Raw genomic sequence first — 16505 nt, forward strand, 5'->3', positions numbered from 1 at the left:
GTTACCATACATTTGTACTCATATTGTAATCACATGTAATGGTCTTTTGTGCTCCTTTTATTTTTTCCAAAGAGTATTATGAGTCTACCTTAAGCTCAAGAGAGGAAATTGTAAAAAGAAGACATCTACATCAAGGAGTGATTTCTTTACCAAAAACATTGAAAAGACAACTTTTATGAGGTGTACAACTTTTATGAGGTGTACAACTTTTATGAGGTGTTATAACCACCAAACTAGTGTTAAGATGTGAGGTCAAATCAAGCGAAAGGCTAAATTAAGCGTTGAGGCGATTGGTGGTATTTGGTGCAAAACGTGATCTAGGAATGGCAAGGAGAGGAGTTGCTTTGCATAGAGTGACACCTATCTCTTCCGTCATGTCTAGCTCCATAGCACTCATTCCAGGGGGAAGCTCCCAATCGAACGTATGAACAAGAATGGACAGAGTGAATGCTACCATCGACAGCCCCAGTGCCATGCCTGGACAGCTTCTCCTCCCCGACCCAAAAGGAAGCAGCTCGAAATGCTGCCCTCTCACGTCCATATCCTTGTCTTTGAACCTTTCCGGCCAGAATTGTTGTGGGTTCTCCCAGATTTGAGGGTCTCTGCCTATTGCCCATACATTCACGAACAGTCTGGTGTGCTTTGGCAACGTATATCCCGCCACTGTGCATGCTTCCGTTGATGAATGCGGAATCAGAAAGGGAGCCGGGGGATGCAGACGGAACGTTTCCTTGATCACATAGCTCAAGTAGGGGAGACTGCCGATGTCGGATTCTTCTACCATGTCTCCAGGGCGTCCGTCCACAACGGTGTCCAGTTCATCTTGAAGTATCTTCAGACAACGCGGATTCCTCAGCAGCTCTGCCATCGCCCATTCCAGTGTGTTCGACGATGTCTCTAAGCCAGCGGCCAATAGATCCTGCAAACGGAAAATTTGTTAACTCCATGTGTCTCCGTCAGACCACACTTGCTACGATTCTTTATTGTCCATTGAAAGCAGCAACACGAAACATATCTAATGAGAGGTCAGACACCTTACAATTATCAAGCCTTTTGCGGTGGTTTTGTCCGGTGCTTCGTCACCACCCGTTACGCTCGTCGATAAAAAAACATCAAGGAAATCGCTAGGGGTGTCCGATGCGTTCCCGTCTCTTTCCTCTTGCCTCTCAGCCAGAACATCCTCCAGAAACGTATCAATTAGGCAGTGAAGTTCATCCATAGTGCGCTTGACTTTCACGTCTAACCATCCAAGGTAAGGAATGAAGTCTCCTATCACTGGAGTTGCAAACACGGCAGACACCCTGCGAATGACATCCTTGATGGAAGAACCTCCTTTCACTCTGCGGTCCGATATTCGCTCTGAGAGCACCATCCGACCGACAACATCCGACGTCAAAGTACCGAGAGATTCAGCCAAGTTGATGGGTAGCTTCCCTCCCCGAGAATGCTCTTCCATACTTCGCAACATTAGCCGAATCTCCTCCGTTCTGATGTGCTGAAGCTTCAGAAGAGTTTTGGAAGAGAATAACTTAACAGTACACAAGCTACGCAACTCCCTCCACCGAGCTCCATGGGGCGCGAAGATGAGACTGTGGTGCTGCCCATAACCTACACGTTCGGTGAACTCTAAAGGGGGGCGATCTGCAAAAGCTCTGTCATGGATGAGCAGGAATTCTTTGGCTAGAGTTGAGCTGGAGACGACGACGGCAGGCATGGAACCGAGGCGAAGGAAGAGGAGGGGGCCATAATTATTGGAGAAGCGGGCGAGGGTGAGGTGTGAGAAATCGGCGAGGAGGTGGAGGTGGCCGATGATGGGCAAAGCAGGAGGGCCGGGGGGAAGCTTGGAGGAGGAGGGAGAGGAGAAGATAAAGCAGGTGAAGATAATTAGCACAACAAGGAGGAGGACGAGATGCCATAGCCACAACTCCATCCAGAGAAGAAGGACGTTAATTCAACACAGGAGCTAGAAAGAAAAACGTTCCTTAGTAGCAAAGTTCGGATGTAATGTTTCATACACTACGGAGTTTTGTAGAGGAGTAACACTACACCTACAAGAACACCTTTCCCACTTGGACACTTCCACCATGGACCAAAACCTTTCCCATGCGGTAAGGCAACGGAGGCCGTCGTGCACATGTCGCAGAGGACCAGAGATGACTCATGGACGAGGGTGGCGCAGAGTGATAGTTGATGAAGTGGCGGCTCCATAGATAGTGATCGTGGTACGCAGTAGAGATGCAAAGTCTGGTGCCATCTCACCACATCTTGTAGCAAACCCACTGACACGCTCCTTATGTGTGAAGAGAGAGAGAGAGAGAGATAAGACTTAAGAGAGATTATATTTTATATACATACATATATATATATATTCTATTTGATGATATTTTCATATCTCTCTCTTTGTATATTTTATATATAGACAAAGAGAGAACAAACAGCGAGAGAGAGAGAGAGAGAGAGAGAGAGAGAGAGAGAGAGAGAGAGAGAGATACACACACAAATATATAGAAATTAATATATACACAAACAAAAATAAATAATGGCTACACCCAAGCAAGCAATGACCCTGTCCCCAACCCTTTTGGTTCACAGGTCTCTAATTTGATACTTCTTTGACAATTCGGAGACCTCTCAAGCATGGATGTTTTTATCAAGGCTATGCTTCTATATTAATATAAAATCTTGGCAAAAATTTATCAAGCTTATTTTTTTAGTTTGGAATGTAGTACAGCTTTATATATTTTCTTTTGAATTTTGAAGTAAAAATTTATAAATCTTGGCAAAACTTTAATTTTTTGCATAGAAGTTTCAAATATTGGCGAATGTTTGAAAGGTTATTAGGGCATGCAAACTTTCGAGACCAGAGGACCAAACTCTCTCTCTCCCCTACCTCTTCTCCCTCTTTTTTATATATATAGTATTTATTTATATTTAGATATATTTATTTTGATATATTTGTATATTTATATATTTTTAATTATATTTATAGATTTACATTTATATATATTTATATATATAAACTAGTGGAACTATTGCATGGTGGTCTTATTGGTATTGGTATCTAGATTCACCCTAAAATGAAAGAAGTTGAAAATGTGCAATTTGCTCGAGGGGTCTACTTGGGAAATGTAAGTATACTATGAGAGTTCAAAATGAGGGGTATTTCTATTCTCAAGACTTACAAAAATATATTTATAGTAGGGGTAATTTTATACACTATTTTTAAATTAACAGGTAGGGTGTGTTTATTCGCAGATCCAAATTTAAAGTTATTTTTTAAATATTGTCTTATCTAGGATGAGGTGTAAGAGCACTCACAATTTGTTGATGGGTAGCTCAATGTTTTAACATGCTGAATAGCCCTCAATCATGCACGTGTGTGTGTGTGTGTGTGTGTAAGAGAGAGAGAGAGAGAGAGGTATTACAATACTCTTCATGCAATATTTGTCCAACCCAACACATTGTTCTCCATGTCATTCATTCTTATGTTTTTTCTGAATCCATCCTATTACACATTCTTTGTGTTTGATGCATTACTTCTTTATCTCATTCTCTTTGCATGATGTAGAGAATTCCCATGCTTTTTTTAATCTCTTTTCAAATTGGATAGACATGACAATATCACGTAGCGGGAGTAGTGTGTGTGTGTGTGTGTGTGTATACGTGTTGCATTTGATTTATTTTATTTTTTTCATAGGTCTTGAAGGCTCTAGCTTATGGATTAGTATACAATTGCACTGGTAGTGTCTTGATCAATTGTTTAAGACTTGGAGCATTCACATGCTTAGGATCTTATTGTAAAGTGCTTTCAGAGTTAAAGCATGATAGGTGAGAGCCCATCATGGGTCTCCTATTTTCTTTCTACTTTGTAACATGTTTTCTTTCTACTTTTGTGGGTGTGTGTGCACGCACACATGCATGCATGTCCTTGTGCACGTGCATGTGCATGTGTGTGTGTGTGTGTGTGTGTGTGTGTGTGTGTGTGTGTGTGTGTAGATAGATAATATATCTATTCTCTCTCTCTCTCTCTCTCTCTCTCTCTCTATATATATATATATATATATGTATATGTATATACCATGATATCACAAGAGCAAGTAGGTCTAAGGGAATATACGAATGAGATAGAGGAAACCATAGAATATAATGAGATAAAAGAAAGACAAACTTTAATCATATAAAAGGGAAGATGAGAGGAAAATATGGACATTACACATGAAAAGGAGCACATCACAAGGGCCAAGACATGAAACCTTTTTCTAAGTGTATAAAAGGGACGTATGATGAGAGGAAAATATGGGCATTATACATGAAAGGATATTGGTCATTTATATGGATGTCCTTGTTCGATGTGTGTTTCTCCTTGACGTACATATGATCCACATGTGGATGAGGACAAACTTCCTTCCCGATAGTCCATACAGCACGAGATGCATCTGACCCTTTGCAAAATACATTAAAACCACTTGTTTTAAGACCCATGTAAAGTTTGGTGCCAAACCGATGGTGGGATATATGGATGTCAATCACATCCGCAAGCTTTTGGGAATATTGGACATTTTGAGCATGAAATTGACATTTTGAGCTTAGACATTTTGGGAATATTGTTAACTTAAAGGGATTCCTTTCTGACATGAAATGGTTTTTAATTTAAATATTTGCATACAAAGATGGCAACTGAAATGCCTGATTAAAAGCTTAATCTAGATGCAAGATAATACACTACATGGGTATATGATTTAAAAGGTTGTGACATTGCAAACAGCCAAATGGTGACAATGCAAAGAGCCAAAGGTTGATGAAGGTCACATTTATTGATGTCTAAGCTTACACTAGGCTCTTTGCTACAACTTCTTCTTGAAGATAGTTCTCTTTGTTCCTTCCTAGAATGTATCTGTGGCTTCCTAGAGAAAATAAGGTGGTGTACTCAAATCTACAAGGTACTTTAAAGGATCTCGAATTGCAGCGGTGCTGTTTTGAAGCTTGCAAGGTCCTTCCAGATTTTTGCATCAAAAGAGACTAAGAATATATTTGTGGCTTCTAGGAGAGAATTAAGGAGCATAGTAGAAGCTCTAATATCCCCAAAATGCCCTCTCCCTTTTCCTTCACCATGCCCTAGTAGAGATGCAAGCTATTTGTGGTAGATATGAATTTTGTCCTTGGTATATTCGTGGTAAATCTGGATTCCATCTTGGAATAAGAGTCACTACTACAAACAAAAAGAACTATAAGGGTTGACTCCCAACCCCTCCCTAGTCAGGTAGGTCAGGCTGTCTGACTAGCCTGCAAGGTGGCTGACCCAACAGGCCTATGTGGCTGATTCCCTCCAGCCAACAAAAGGGCTGCATACATCCCTGGATAGAGGCGGACCTTTGAGCCTAGACAACCGACCTAGCAGCTAATGGGCCGACCCCTTCTTGCCTCTATAAAGTTGTTGCACAGCTCCTATATGAAGGTTGTGGGCCCTGCCCCATGGCTACACTGCCCCTCATCCAAAAGATAACCCACACACACTTGAAGAAGAGAGAGAGAGAGAGAGAGAGAGAGAGAGATTTGACCTACCATCCAAGCCTTTGTTTTGGGGGGACGCAAAGAAAGGTAGGGGAGAGGGCTTTTTACTTGGATTTACACATGCAAATAGCTAAAAGCTTTCCCGATTGGGGCAGTTCAAATTTAAATTGAGGGTGGATTTCAGGAAAAGAAAACAATGGAGGTAAAAAGGGTGGAAAAAAAAAGGAAATTTGCATCCCCCTCTCCCCCCTTTTCTTCTTCTTCCTTTGCTTCTTCATTGGCTTCATCATCCCTGTCTTCTCCTTCGGCTTCACTTTTGTGAGCTTTTTGGGCTTCAGAGCTTTGAAAATAGCACCTCCTCAAGCACTCCATCGCTCCATTGCCATCGCCATCTCCATCTCCACCTCCTTGGAGCTCCCTTAGTAGCACTCCATCCCACACCAAATCACATGCTCCAGCTCCATCCATCACTCCTTCAATAGCAGCAGCAGGAGCATCATCATCATCATCATCATCGACATCTTCCTCCCTTGGTTTGTGCTCTCTCTCTCCCCCTCAGATATCTCCTTCCCTTTCCCCCTTTTCACTCTTGCTCCGATTCCTGCCTATCCTCCCCCATCGCATTTCCTTCCCTCAATTCAATTCGATGACTCTCTTTCTGCATCAGCACGTTGCCTGCCAAGCGATGCCGTTTTCTAAGCAACTCTGAATCTCCCTAGTGCCTCACATTGGTCATCCTTATGTAACGATCAGCAAGGTTGCTAGTTTTCTGGGCACCGGATTGCTACATGTTATCGGATCTCTGGTGGAGCTTTCTGTAAGGCTCATATTTTGCGCAATATACTTTGAGATATTTTTGGACTGTTGTCTTGAATTTGGTGCTTGTGAGCATTGTTGTCTATCTCCTGAATTTGGTGCTTGTGAGTTTGCTCTTGTGGACACAACTTTTTGTCTCTCAAGGCTCTTCTGCTGCATACACCTTATCGATTTCTATTAATGCTAATGCACAAGGATACAAAGCAGTTCCAACAATGTAACATTTGTGTGATGGCACCTCAATTAAGAGGCCATGCTTCCTTGTCATTAGCATTTGTACAAGCATCGATATTAGTAAGAGTTTGTTGTCCATGCACGTGGTCCTTATCATTAAAGGCATGGATGTCCATCGAGTCAGTGGGATCAAACACTACGTGCTATCTACTTTTTTGTGCTACTGGCTAACTACATGTTTGATGCATTCGCCCCATGTTGAGGCATATTTATGGATGTTCTTGTCTGCATTTTCTGATGCAACAGAGCCATCTGAAACCACAAATATCTATTTTAGGCTGTGTATAAATAGTAACCTTTGGTACATACATGGGCAGTAATTTGCTGATCTTTTGCTGTGTTCTTATCATCATTTTAGGCTTATGAACTATCACATCAACGAGTGACTTTGCCATTTGATTACACTCCCAACCACTGCTGGTGGTAACATCGTAGATTTTGGACCTTTGCTTTAGCCCAGGATTCACATGAAAAGTGTCATGAATCACCTCTTCTTGAATATGGGGAAGAAGTGGGATGTGCATATCCTCCTTGCCATGAGATGTACCTCTCTTATCCTATAAAGAGTATCTTCCTTTCCCTCTCCCTCTATCACATTCAGGTGAGTAGAAGGCCTAGTCATCAGTGCATATGATTCCAGAGTTTTAAAGGAGAGTTTGATTGAGTGTGCGTGTGCTTTCTAAGTTAGGGATGTAATTTTGCATCTTTGTAGAAAGTGGTACATAAGATTAAATAAATAAATGTTTTAAATAATCCATTGATTTTGCAAATTTTATATTTCTTCGTGACATGAGAGAGAGAGAGAGAGAGAGAGATTTTCTTCTTGTTTTTTGGTTGATTTTGTTTCTTAATTTGCTTGTTTATATTTTCTTAGTCGCCTTCTTCCTTTCTTCTTTATTCCTTGTTTGCAGATGAGGCTTCACGTAGTGTGCCAATGGTGCACAAATTGGACCAGTTTTGAGCCAGTAAGATGTGAGGAGCATGCAAGACTTAATGATGTTGGTGGCGTGCACAAATAAATGGCTCAAATAAGAGATGTCGATAAATAATAGGCCTCTATTTGAAGCTAAAAGAGGTGGCATATTGCCATGAGTCAAGGTGGGTGAGGAGAGACCAGCAAAAGGCTGGAAAACCCCCCTATATATAGCCCCATAGGATTGGTGGGGGAGGGAGCTACTCGGCCAGTCTTGTCAGCCACATGGGCCTGCACATAGCCTAAAATGTGAAGCAATTGGAGGGGGATAGCCAGGTCATCTGGCACACACTTCAAGGGGGCTATGCCCTCACTTAAATGCAAAAAACTCATAGCCTTAAAAGAGCTACCCACAGCCCAATATATAGGGATGGTGGGAGCGCTTTTAGGCAGGCTAAGTCGGCCAGGAGAAGGAGCCTGGTCTATCCATTTCTAGGGGCCTTATGCACTATAAAAGTAGCCCATTGCAACTAGGTATTCAATCATCCACTAGGCCCACGAGTTTGGGAGCAACAGGAGCAGCAGTACACAGTGCACACATCCTCAGGCCTACATCTATAGGCAGAGGAATGCAAGAGCAGCTACAGACAGCTCACATAGGGCTAGACCTCTTATTTGTTAGCTCACTATCATGTGCCTCTTCTCCTAGTCTTCTTATATCCTAGCCAGAATCCCTACTCAAGCATTAGGTCAGAGTTTTTTGGCTTGCTTTGATGATAAGGAACATGATGATGAACCAACATATGTTCCCTCTCTGTGCATTTGTTGATTTCAGGTGCATGCTTTGGGCAGAAATTTTTTTTAAGTGAAGGATGAAGACCTTCCAGACAAGACATATGAAGAGTTTTCACTATAGAGGACCCTAGCACTATTGGCTGCCAAGTCTATAAATAGCCAGGTGGGCAGCAAGAGGGCCCATCCATGTGGGCTAGGTGTCCAAGTTTGGGGCTGGAGAGCCCCTCCAAAAAGAGAGCCTCTATTGCCCTAGCCAAGGCTTGTATGAGGCTATATCTCTACCTAATCAAGAGCCTTTAGCAATTGTAATTGATGGCTTGTGCAGCCCACCTGGTTGCTCTGTTTGCTGGCTCAAATAAACCCTAAGAAGGATGTCGTCATGGTGCCCAAGTGGCAGCCTAGTTGCTGCCCATTTGTGAACTTATAAACCAACCACATGTGTCCATGTAGTATCTAGATAATTGTCCCACATGATACTTATCTACCCATGCCTATGTAAGGTGTTCAAGCCTCTTTGTCATCCTTATATGTGGGCTCATAGGTGGGGCATTGACCCTGCTATTCCAACAAATTCGTATTGAGATCTTGAGTGTCAAAGATTAGGGGCTCCCACTATGAGAGGTTAGCTTGTAAGAAGCTAGCTCATTTATCCTAACATGGTATTAGAGAATGCTTAGATTCTAACATTGTTGGGTACACACATATGAGACGTAGGTTCTAACATCTTATATTGATTAGAATATGGTTTTTTGTTTCATACTAAATGTATCTAGCGGATGTATCAAATATAAACACCTCCTAGAAGCAACACTGGTAGCTTACGATGACCTCTTACGGTGCACACAACGAGCAAGCAGCGGCTCAATAGCAAGGTGAGGCATGTCCCAAAGCATCGATTCGAATCATGAAAGCTTTATTGAAAGTTGGATACCATTTGGTATTCTAGTGATGGAGAAGATGATGGAGGAGCCTGTGGTACTCTGGTGAAATTCATATCTTATTGCAAGTCATAGATAGATACTCATGCTGCCTTAGCCTCTAATCTTCTTTCTTCTTGTTGCCATCAATGTGGTGGTGTTACAAAGGCTTTGCTTATGTCTGTGGGCATCGTTTGGGCTTTTCATGGATGGACATGGTTTGTAGAGAAACCAATATATTGCATATTGTCTTGTCTCAGCGTTTACTACATGTTTGTAAAGCGACTCCTCCGTGCTTATTGATCGATCTGTCTACTGTTGTTCCTCTCGTCTAGCTGTTATCCTTGACATGATCGGCAGTGTTGCACTCTTCCTGTCCTACAGTAGGGCTACATGGTCCTTGCTTTTCGGTTGCTAGATGAAGCTCCTTACGCCATCTAGATTGGTTGCTTAATTTTTTGGTCCAGGATCCCTCATTAAGCAAAGAGCTTACTATTAATCTCGTAAAGTGAAGTTGCAAGCTTTTTTGGCTAAGTTCACATAAAATTGTTCGACCTTCATTGGTTTATTTCTATATGCTTATATAAATTTATGCCTATGTTGATGCTTTTATGCCCTTATGATCCTACATTTCTATATCTCTATGCCTATATTTCTATATGTTTCTATATGCTTATGCTTCTATATTTCTATATTCCTATATGCTTCTATATGTTTATGCCTATCTTAAGCATTCTTAAGTAGCAATGGGCGATTTCTTCCTCCCCATGTTACATGGCTGCCCTTTAACTGGTTTGATATGGCACCTATCAAAATGCTACCCTTTTGGACTATCCTTTGAGACCATTATTCTTCTAATGTCTTTGAAAACCTCCTAGATCATATCCTTTCTCCCAATTCCCTCTAAAGTGAGGGGTAGAGGCCTAATATCAACATTTAAAAATATTTTCTAGAAATTTGAAAGATAGACTTGTAATTGTGATGCTTCCTGTTAATACTTGGATCCCTTAGTATAGACATGGTCTCCATTCAAGGTTCTCAAGATGGTCGTAGGAATTCCCCACTCAATTTGTGGAGGACAAGTACAGAGATGAAGATTTTAATGACAAGTCAAGAATAGTGTGATAAACTTTTACGAACCTTGGATCCACTTACTCTAAAACTTAGATCCATTACTCTAAACCACTCTTAAAAGTTTTTAGAGGTTGCATCTCCTTTTAAGCCTTTGAATGGACTGTATCAAAGGTTTTACATTTTGAATATTTCGTGCTTTTATCTAGCTTTTATTTGGATTATATCAAAGATTATGCATTTTCTAGTCTCTGCTAGCATCATGTGCACACGCTCACACACACACACACAATTCCCTTGGCAAAATGTTTATGAGAGTTAGTCAAATAATGTGTAGTCTCTAAGGAATCTAGCCTCGGGAGCACTCCGGCATCTTGGCACAGTCTTCAATTCCCCTGGCAAAATGTTTACGAGAGTCAAATAATGTGTAGTCTCTAAGTAATCTAGCCTTAGGAGCACTCTAGCATCTTGGCATGGTCTGTGGTTTCCTTGGTAGAATGTTTACGAGAGTTACTCGAATAATGTGTAGTCTCTAAGCAATCTAACCTCATGAATAGTCTGGCATCTAAGGCATGGTCTACAATTCCCTTAGCAGAATGTTTATGAGAGTTAGTCATATAATGTGTAGTCTCTAAGCAACCTAGCCTTAGGAGCACTCCAGCATCTTGGCATGGTCTACAACTCCACTGGAAGAATGTTTACAAGAGTTAGTCAAATACTGTGTAGTCTCTAAGCAATCTAGCCTCAGGAGCACTCTAGCATCTTGGCACGGTCTACAGTTCCCCTGGTAGAATGTTTATGAGAGTTAGTCATATAATATGTAGTCTCGAAGCAATCTATCAGGAGCACTCCAGCATCTTGGCATGGTCTGCAATTCCCCTAGAAGAATGTTTACGAGAGTTAGTCAAATAATGTGTAGTGTCTAAGAAATCCAGCCTCACGAACACTCCGGCATCTTGGTTTGTGTGTGTGTGTGCACGTGCGTGCACATGCACGTGCATGCATGCACGTGTCCATGATATTAAAAATAAATTGTTTTATTTGGTTACACACAAAACTTCTCATAGGTGGTGTCACGTCAACTTACACTAAAATATAAAAGAGGAGGGCAAAAAATAAATGCTCTTCAAATTTCACATTTATAGAAGGGATATAATTATTGACCCGAAAACTCACAGTAGGGGTCTATAAAATAGGGAGAAAGGGGTTACAGAGGGGTTTTAAAAATACCTTTCAAACGCATGTTGTATACATGGTTTACACAAGGTGGGCCCCTCAAGGCAATTTGTGAATGTGCAAAGATTTTTTAATAAATCCAACACTATTTGCAATTTTGAATTGTTTCTTTTTCCATGCACTTGCTTGCTATATGGCTCATAAGCATGCCAAAGGTCATTGCATTTCATACTACCTACATCAAACTCGATAGCGTGCCCTTTGCCCTATTTGTGTTTTGAAGCATTTGAGGCCACATTGCACTTGTTTGGGATATCCAATTCTACTGACGTGTATTGTTGGAGAGGGGAAAACCAGCGATCCCTGAAAATTTTACTACTCTCGTGAATTCAAATTTTCACATCTCCCGCCCATCAAAACTTGAAAGATTAAGTACTTGCAACTTTTCCCTACTCTGCAAATGCCTTGCAACCCGCACGCACCTCGACGTGACCTCGCGCAGACTTTGGTTTGGCATTGTCTTCTTTCAGGTAAGTTTTCTATTCTTTTCTTGCCTCACCAGTTAGCTTCTCTTGGTCTATTCTAGATTGATCGTGGCCATGTTCTCAATGGCAACATGCAGCTCGCCATGGCTTGTAAGAGAAGCAGACAGAAACTGCAAGACAGGAAAGTTGAAAAGCTTGGTCAAGGCACAAGAAACAGGTTATGGTTGAGGAAAGCAATGGCATGGTATCGAAACGACACCAGTTATGTGATTGTCATAAACCAGTGTGGTTGGACAGACATTAGTTGTTGACCAGCTTGGTGGCGTGGCTGAACAGAAATTAACAGCAATATATTTCGCAACAGAAAAGCAATATATTGTTATTTAACTAAACCAGCCCGGTGGTTGGAACATCATGCAACCGTGGCTGCTTCAGCTCAATCACCAATTATGTGATTGTCTTGAACCACTGTGGTTGAATAGACATTAGTTGTTGATGGTCCCAGTGGTTGAAATTACTGTGTTTCTCAGTACTTAAATTAGTCAAATTGAATTCCTTACTAGTTATTCGGGTCATATGCCACTTAATTTCTAGACCGGGATAGCTTGGACTTAATGTGGTTGTCCAAAACCAGTCCGATGCTGGTTTAAGACAAACATCAGTTTTATTGATTGGAATTGTGAAATTCAGAAATGAGAAGCAATATATTGTTATTTTCTAATTGTGAAATGTTATTTTCTAATTGTGAAATTCAGAAATGAGAAGCAAGACATGAATGTTCGTTGTTGCAAAACACACATAGACTTTGACTTGGCCCGGCAAGCTATGAATGACTAGTCGATCTAGTCGTGTTGGAGCATTACTCCATGGGAATCAATGCCCATGCCTCCCTAATGAATGTGCAGTATGAAGGCCACCTAGATCCTCATCATGTGTTGCAAGGGAGAGCAGGTTTTGTAGACTAAGGTCTCTGTGGGAGCCTGTGGTTTGTCCAAAAGGAGATCGTGAGTGGCACCGCATTGAATGCATTCGTGGAACATGCAAGCATTGCAGTCTGAAGATGAAGAAGAAGACATTTCATGTCTGTCCAAATGAAATGAGGAAAGACAACCATGTTGCTCTAAAATGGAGGAGATTTCAAAATGTCAATGTTGAAGGATTTGATAAAAAGATATGGCTACTATCACATAAGAGCACTCAGCCAAGGGAGCTTATAGGTCATGTGGCTCAATCCATCCCAAAATATGTGCTTTACAATTTCACGGCCAGCTGGCAGGATAAGAAGTTCAGGATGTGCCTTGCCAATTTTCCCCATGACACTATTGTCTATGTCATAGATTTTGCTGAAAATTATTCATTTCAAGAACAATATGAGATACAAAGTTCTCACTGGTATAACAAGCAGATAACAATTCTTGTGCATATCACATACATTCATTTGCTTGATTCTTCTACAAGTGATGCTAATCTCGTTGACTCATAGGAGTCCAGGTGAGTGCAACACACATACCATTTCTACATTTCAGATGATAGGAAACATGACACCTTATTCTGTGTGGCATATTGCAGTGCACAAAACCTAATCATAAGGTTGAGGAAGCATTTAAGGATAATTGGGAAACAACCTATGAGAAGTGGGATGTAGTAGTCGGAGCTTTTTGGTGCAAAAAACATCCAAGAGAGGCCATAATTACGAACTGCTACATAAGAGTCCACAAACAATTGTGTACTCGCATCTAGTAAGACCTATTAAGTTCTAGATGCAACATTTACCACAATGAAAAAAGGGCAAGAGTGTCTTAAAATTGGATTTAGACACACATGAGCACATCTTGGGGTGTCTTGGAGTAGTGGATGAGGACGACTAAGATAGTACTAAGAAAATGTAGTCTCATTGTTGCAAGGAAACAATATTCCACCTCTTCTTTGAATGGAAAATGGAAAATGTATTTGAGACCGCTTCTTTTAGAAAATCCAAATGATAAATCCCATACTTGTTTTAGTATATCCCAAACAACTATTCTAGTGGATGCTCGGTCTTGGTCCTCAGCATGAATGTCTTGGGCCTACTACACTTTGATCCTGATGCTAGAAAAAACATTTGCAAGTTCACAAGAAAATTAGAGATATTAACCCTTTCCTTGGCCAAAAAGGACATTGTGCCATCAACAAATATCTGAGTAGAGTCTTAGTAGAGAATTGGTTATCATAGGTAGGGTTACTCCATGAAGGAGTCCCGCTTCGATGGCTTTTTTTATTCTAACTAGTAGAGGCACTAATTCGATGGCAAACTAGAGGGCATCAATGGGTGCTCGTAGAGGCACTAATTCGATGGCAAACTAGAGGGCATCAGTGGGCGCCCTTGGTGAATAGATCTTGCTTTGATTAAAAGCAACTGATAGCACCACCATTGAGGCAAAGGATTGTAGAGGCATTTTCAAAAAGGGTAGCAAGGTTATGCATTGAAGTTAGCATCAAATCCCTGAGATATCTCAACAATGGAAGTGAAATGAAAGAGAGCCAGAAGAGAGACACACAAGTTTTGGTGGGTGAAGAACACCGTCATCTTCTTTGCCATTCATTTATATAGGTATTTGAGTAATGTAGATAACTAGGGTTAAGGTATAGTGTCCTTTAACCCCCACAACCTCCCACTTAAACGCCAATGTGAATAGACAAGCATACAACACAAGAGAGGAGAGAGATGATCATGAACTCTCTTCTATTCTAGGATGCCCAACCTGCTTCTTCATTCAAGGATGCCAAAATTCATATACTCTATACAAGAGAGTCCTAAAGACTCCTCACATCACATCTTGAAAGAAGTCCAGTCACCCTCCTTATTCACTTCTTCTATTCACATATACACATGGCTATACATCAACAATATCCCCCTCAAGCTCAACATGAGCTTGTACATCACATAAACCCAAAGTATCTCTAAAAAGACGAAACTTATCTTTACCCAAGGACTTGGTAAAGATATCTACAACCTGGTTATCTGCCCTCACATATCTCAAGTCAATTTCACCTCTTATCACTTTCTCCCTGATATAGTGATAGTGGACTTCTGTGTGTTTTGTTCTTGCATGGTAAATGGGTTTCCTGGCCAACATAATAGAACTTATGTTGTCATAGTAGATCACTACTGGACCATCAATGTATACTCCCAACTCATGAAGAAGAAATCTCAGCCAAGTTTCTTCACATGCTGCTATGGAGGCCCCACTATATTCACTTCCATGCTAGACAAAGCAACCGTGGGTTGTTTCTTGCTGCTCCAACTAATCACACTACTCCCAAGAGAGAATTTATACCCACTAGTTGACCTTCTATCATCAATGCTGCCAACCCAATTTGCATCAGTATAACCATGCAAGCATATCCCTAAGCCAACATTTATTGTGGCTTTCACATATCTGAGTATTCTTCTCACCACATCAAGGTGACTCTTGCAAGGATTTTGCATAAATTGGCTCACCACACCCAAGGCATAACTCAAATTTGGTCTAGTGATGGTAAGATATATGAGACTCCCAACCATCTTCCGGAACATTGTCACCTCTTGCACAAGTAATACCCATCATCAACGAACTTAGCATTTTGCTCATCAAGTGGTGTTTCAATTGGTTTGCATGTTGTCATCTCATACTTTTCCATCATGTTCAAATCATATTGTCTTTGTAGCATCCAAATATCTTGTGGTGAATCAATTACTTCAATCCCAATGAAGTATCTTAGCTATCCAAGGTCCTTCATGTCAAATTCACATGACAATCTCTCCTTAGTTGCTATAATTTGTGCAAGACTCCCCTTGTTAATTAAATCATCCACATAGATGACCACAAGCACCATTTTTGCTCCCTCTTGCTTCACATATAGTGAGCTATCAACCTTACATTATTCAAAGTGCATATTCAGCAAGGTTTTACTCATTCTCTTGCATCGAGATCTTGGAGCTTGCTTCACCTACTCATGAAGTGTACCATTCAAGAAAGCACTTTTAACATCCATTTGATATAACTTCCATATATGCATGCTTGCCAAAGCAATCACGGTCCGTATGGTGGTCATCTTTGCCACTGGGTTGAATGTTTCATCATAGTCCAACCCATATGTTTGGGCATATCCTTTTGCAACAACTAACCTTGCTTTGTATCTCTGCACTCCCATCTGATTTGCACTTCACTTTATACACCCATTTGCATCCAATAACTTTCTTTCCTTTCAGGAGTTTCACAAGTGTCCAAGTTGTTCTTATCCAAGGCATCCATTTCTTGATCCATGGCATCCCTCCAATATGAATTTTTTATAGCATCCTCAAAACTTAAGGGCTCAACGTGTTGCACTTTGCTAGCCATGTATGCATAGTGCATCCTCATAAATCCATTGTAAGTCAATCTATCAATGGAACGTCTCACCCTTTCCGATCTCCTTAAGGACTATTTGCCATTGACTTTCTAGCATGTGGCAGAACATACTTTAAAGCAAGCTTGGTCTCTTGAGCCTTCACAAGCTGCAAATCACTCTCTTCATCACTATTGGCATCCTCAACACTCTCTTCCACTTCAACCTTTTGCTTGCCTT

The 16505-nt window shown here is 41.0% G+C and overlaps 1 protein-coding gene across 1 annotated transcript; it reads right to left on the bottom strand.

The window, feature by feature from the left end:
- Nucleotides 1–212: 212 nt before the first annotated feature.
- LOC147881224 (cytochrome P450 71AU50-like) lies at nt 213–1983 on the bottom strand. Its single transcript, XM_087369811.1, has 2 exons — nt 1040–1983; nt 213–919 (listed from the first exon to the last, which is right to left on the bottom strand). The coding sequence occupies exons 1-2, from the start codon at nt 1928–1930 to the stop codon at nt 275–277; spliced, it is 1536 nt and encodes a 511-aa protein (XP_087225937.1). The 5' UTR covers nt 1931–1983; the 3' UTR covers nt 213–274.
- Nucleotides 1984–16505: the final 14522 nt, after the last annotated feature.

The sequence above is a fragment of the Dipteris shenzhenensis genome, chromosome 31 (genome assembly GCF_047967505.1).
Source record: "Dipteris shenzhenensis isolate YYH24624 ecotype China chromosome 31, Dip_SZ_1.0, whole genome shotgun sequence".
NCBI classification, from domain to species: Eukaryota; Viridiplantae; Streptophyta; class Polypodiopsida; order Gleicheniales; family Dipteridaceae; genus Dipteris; species Dipteris shenzhenensis.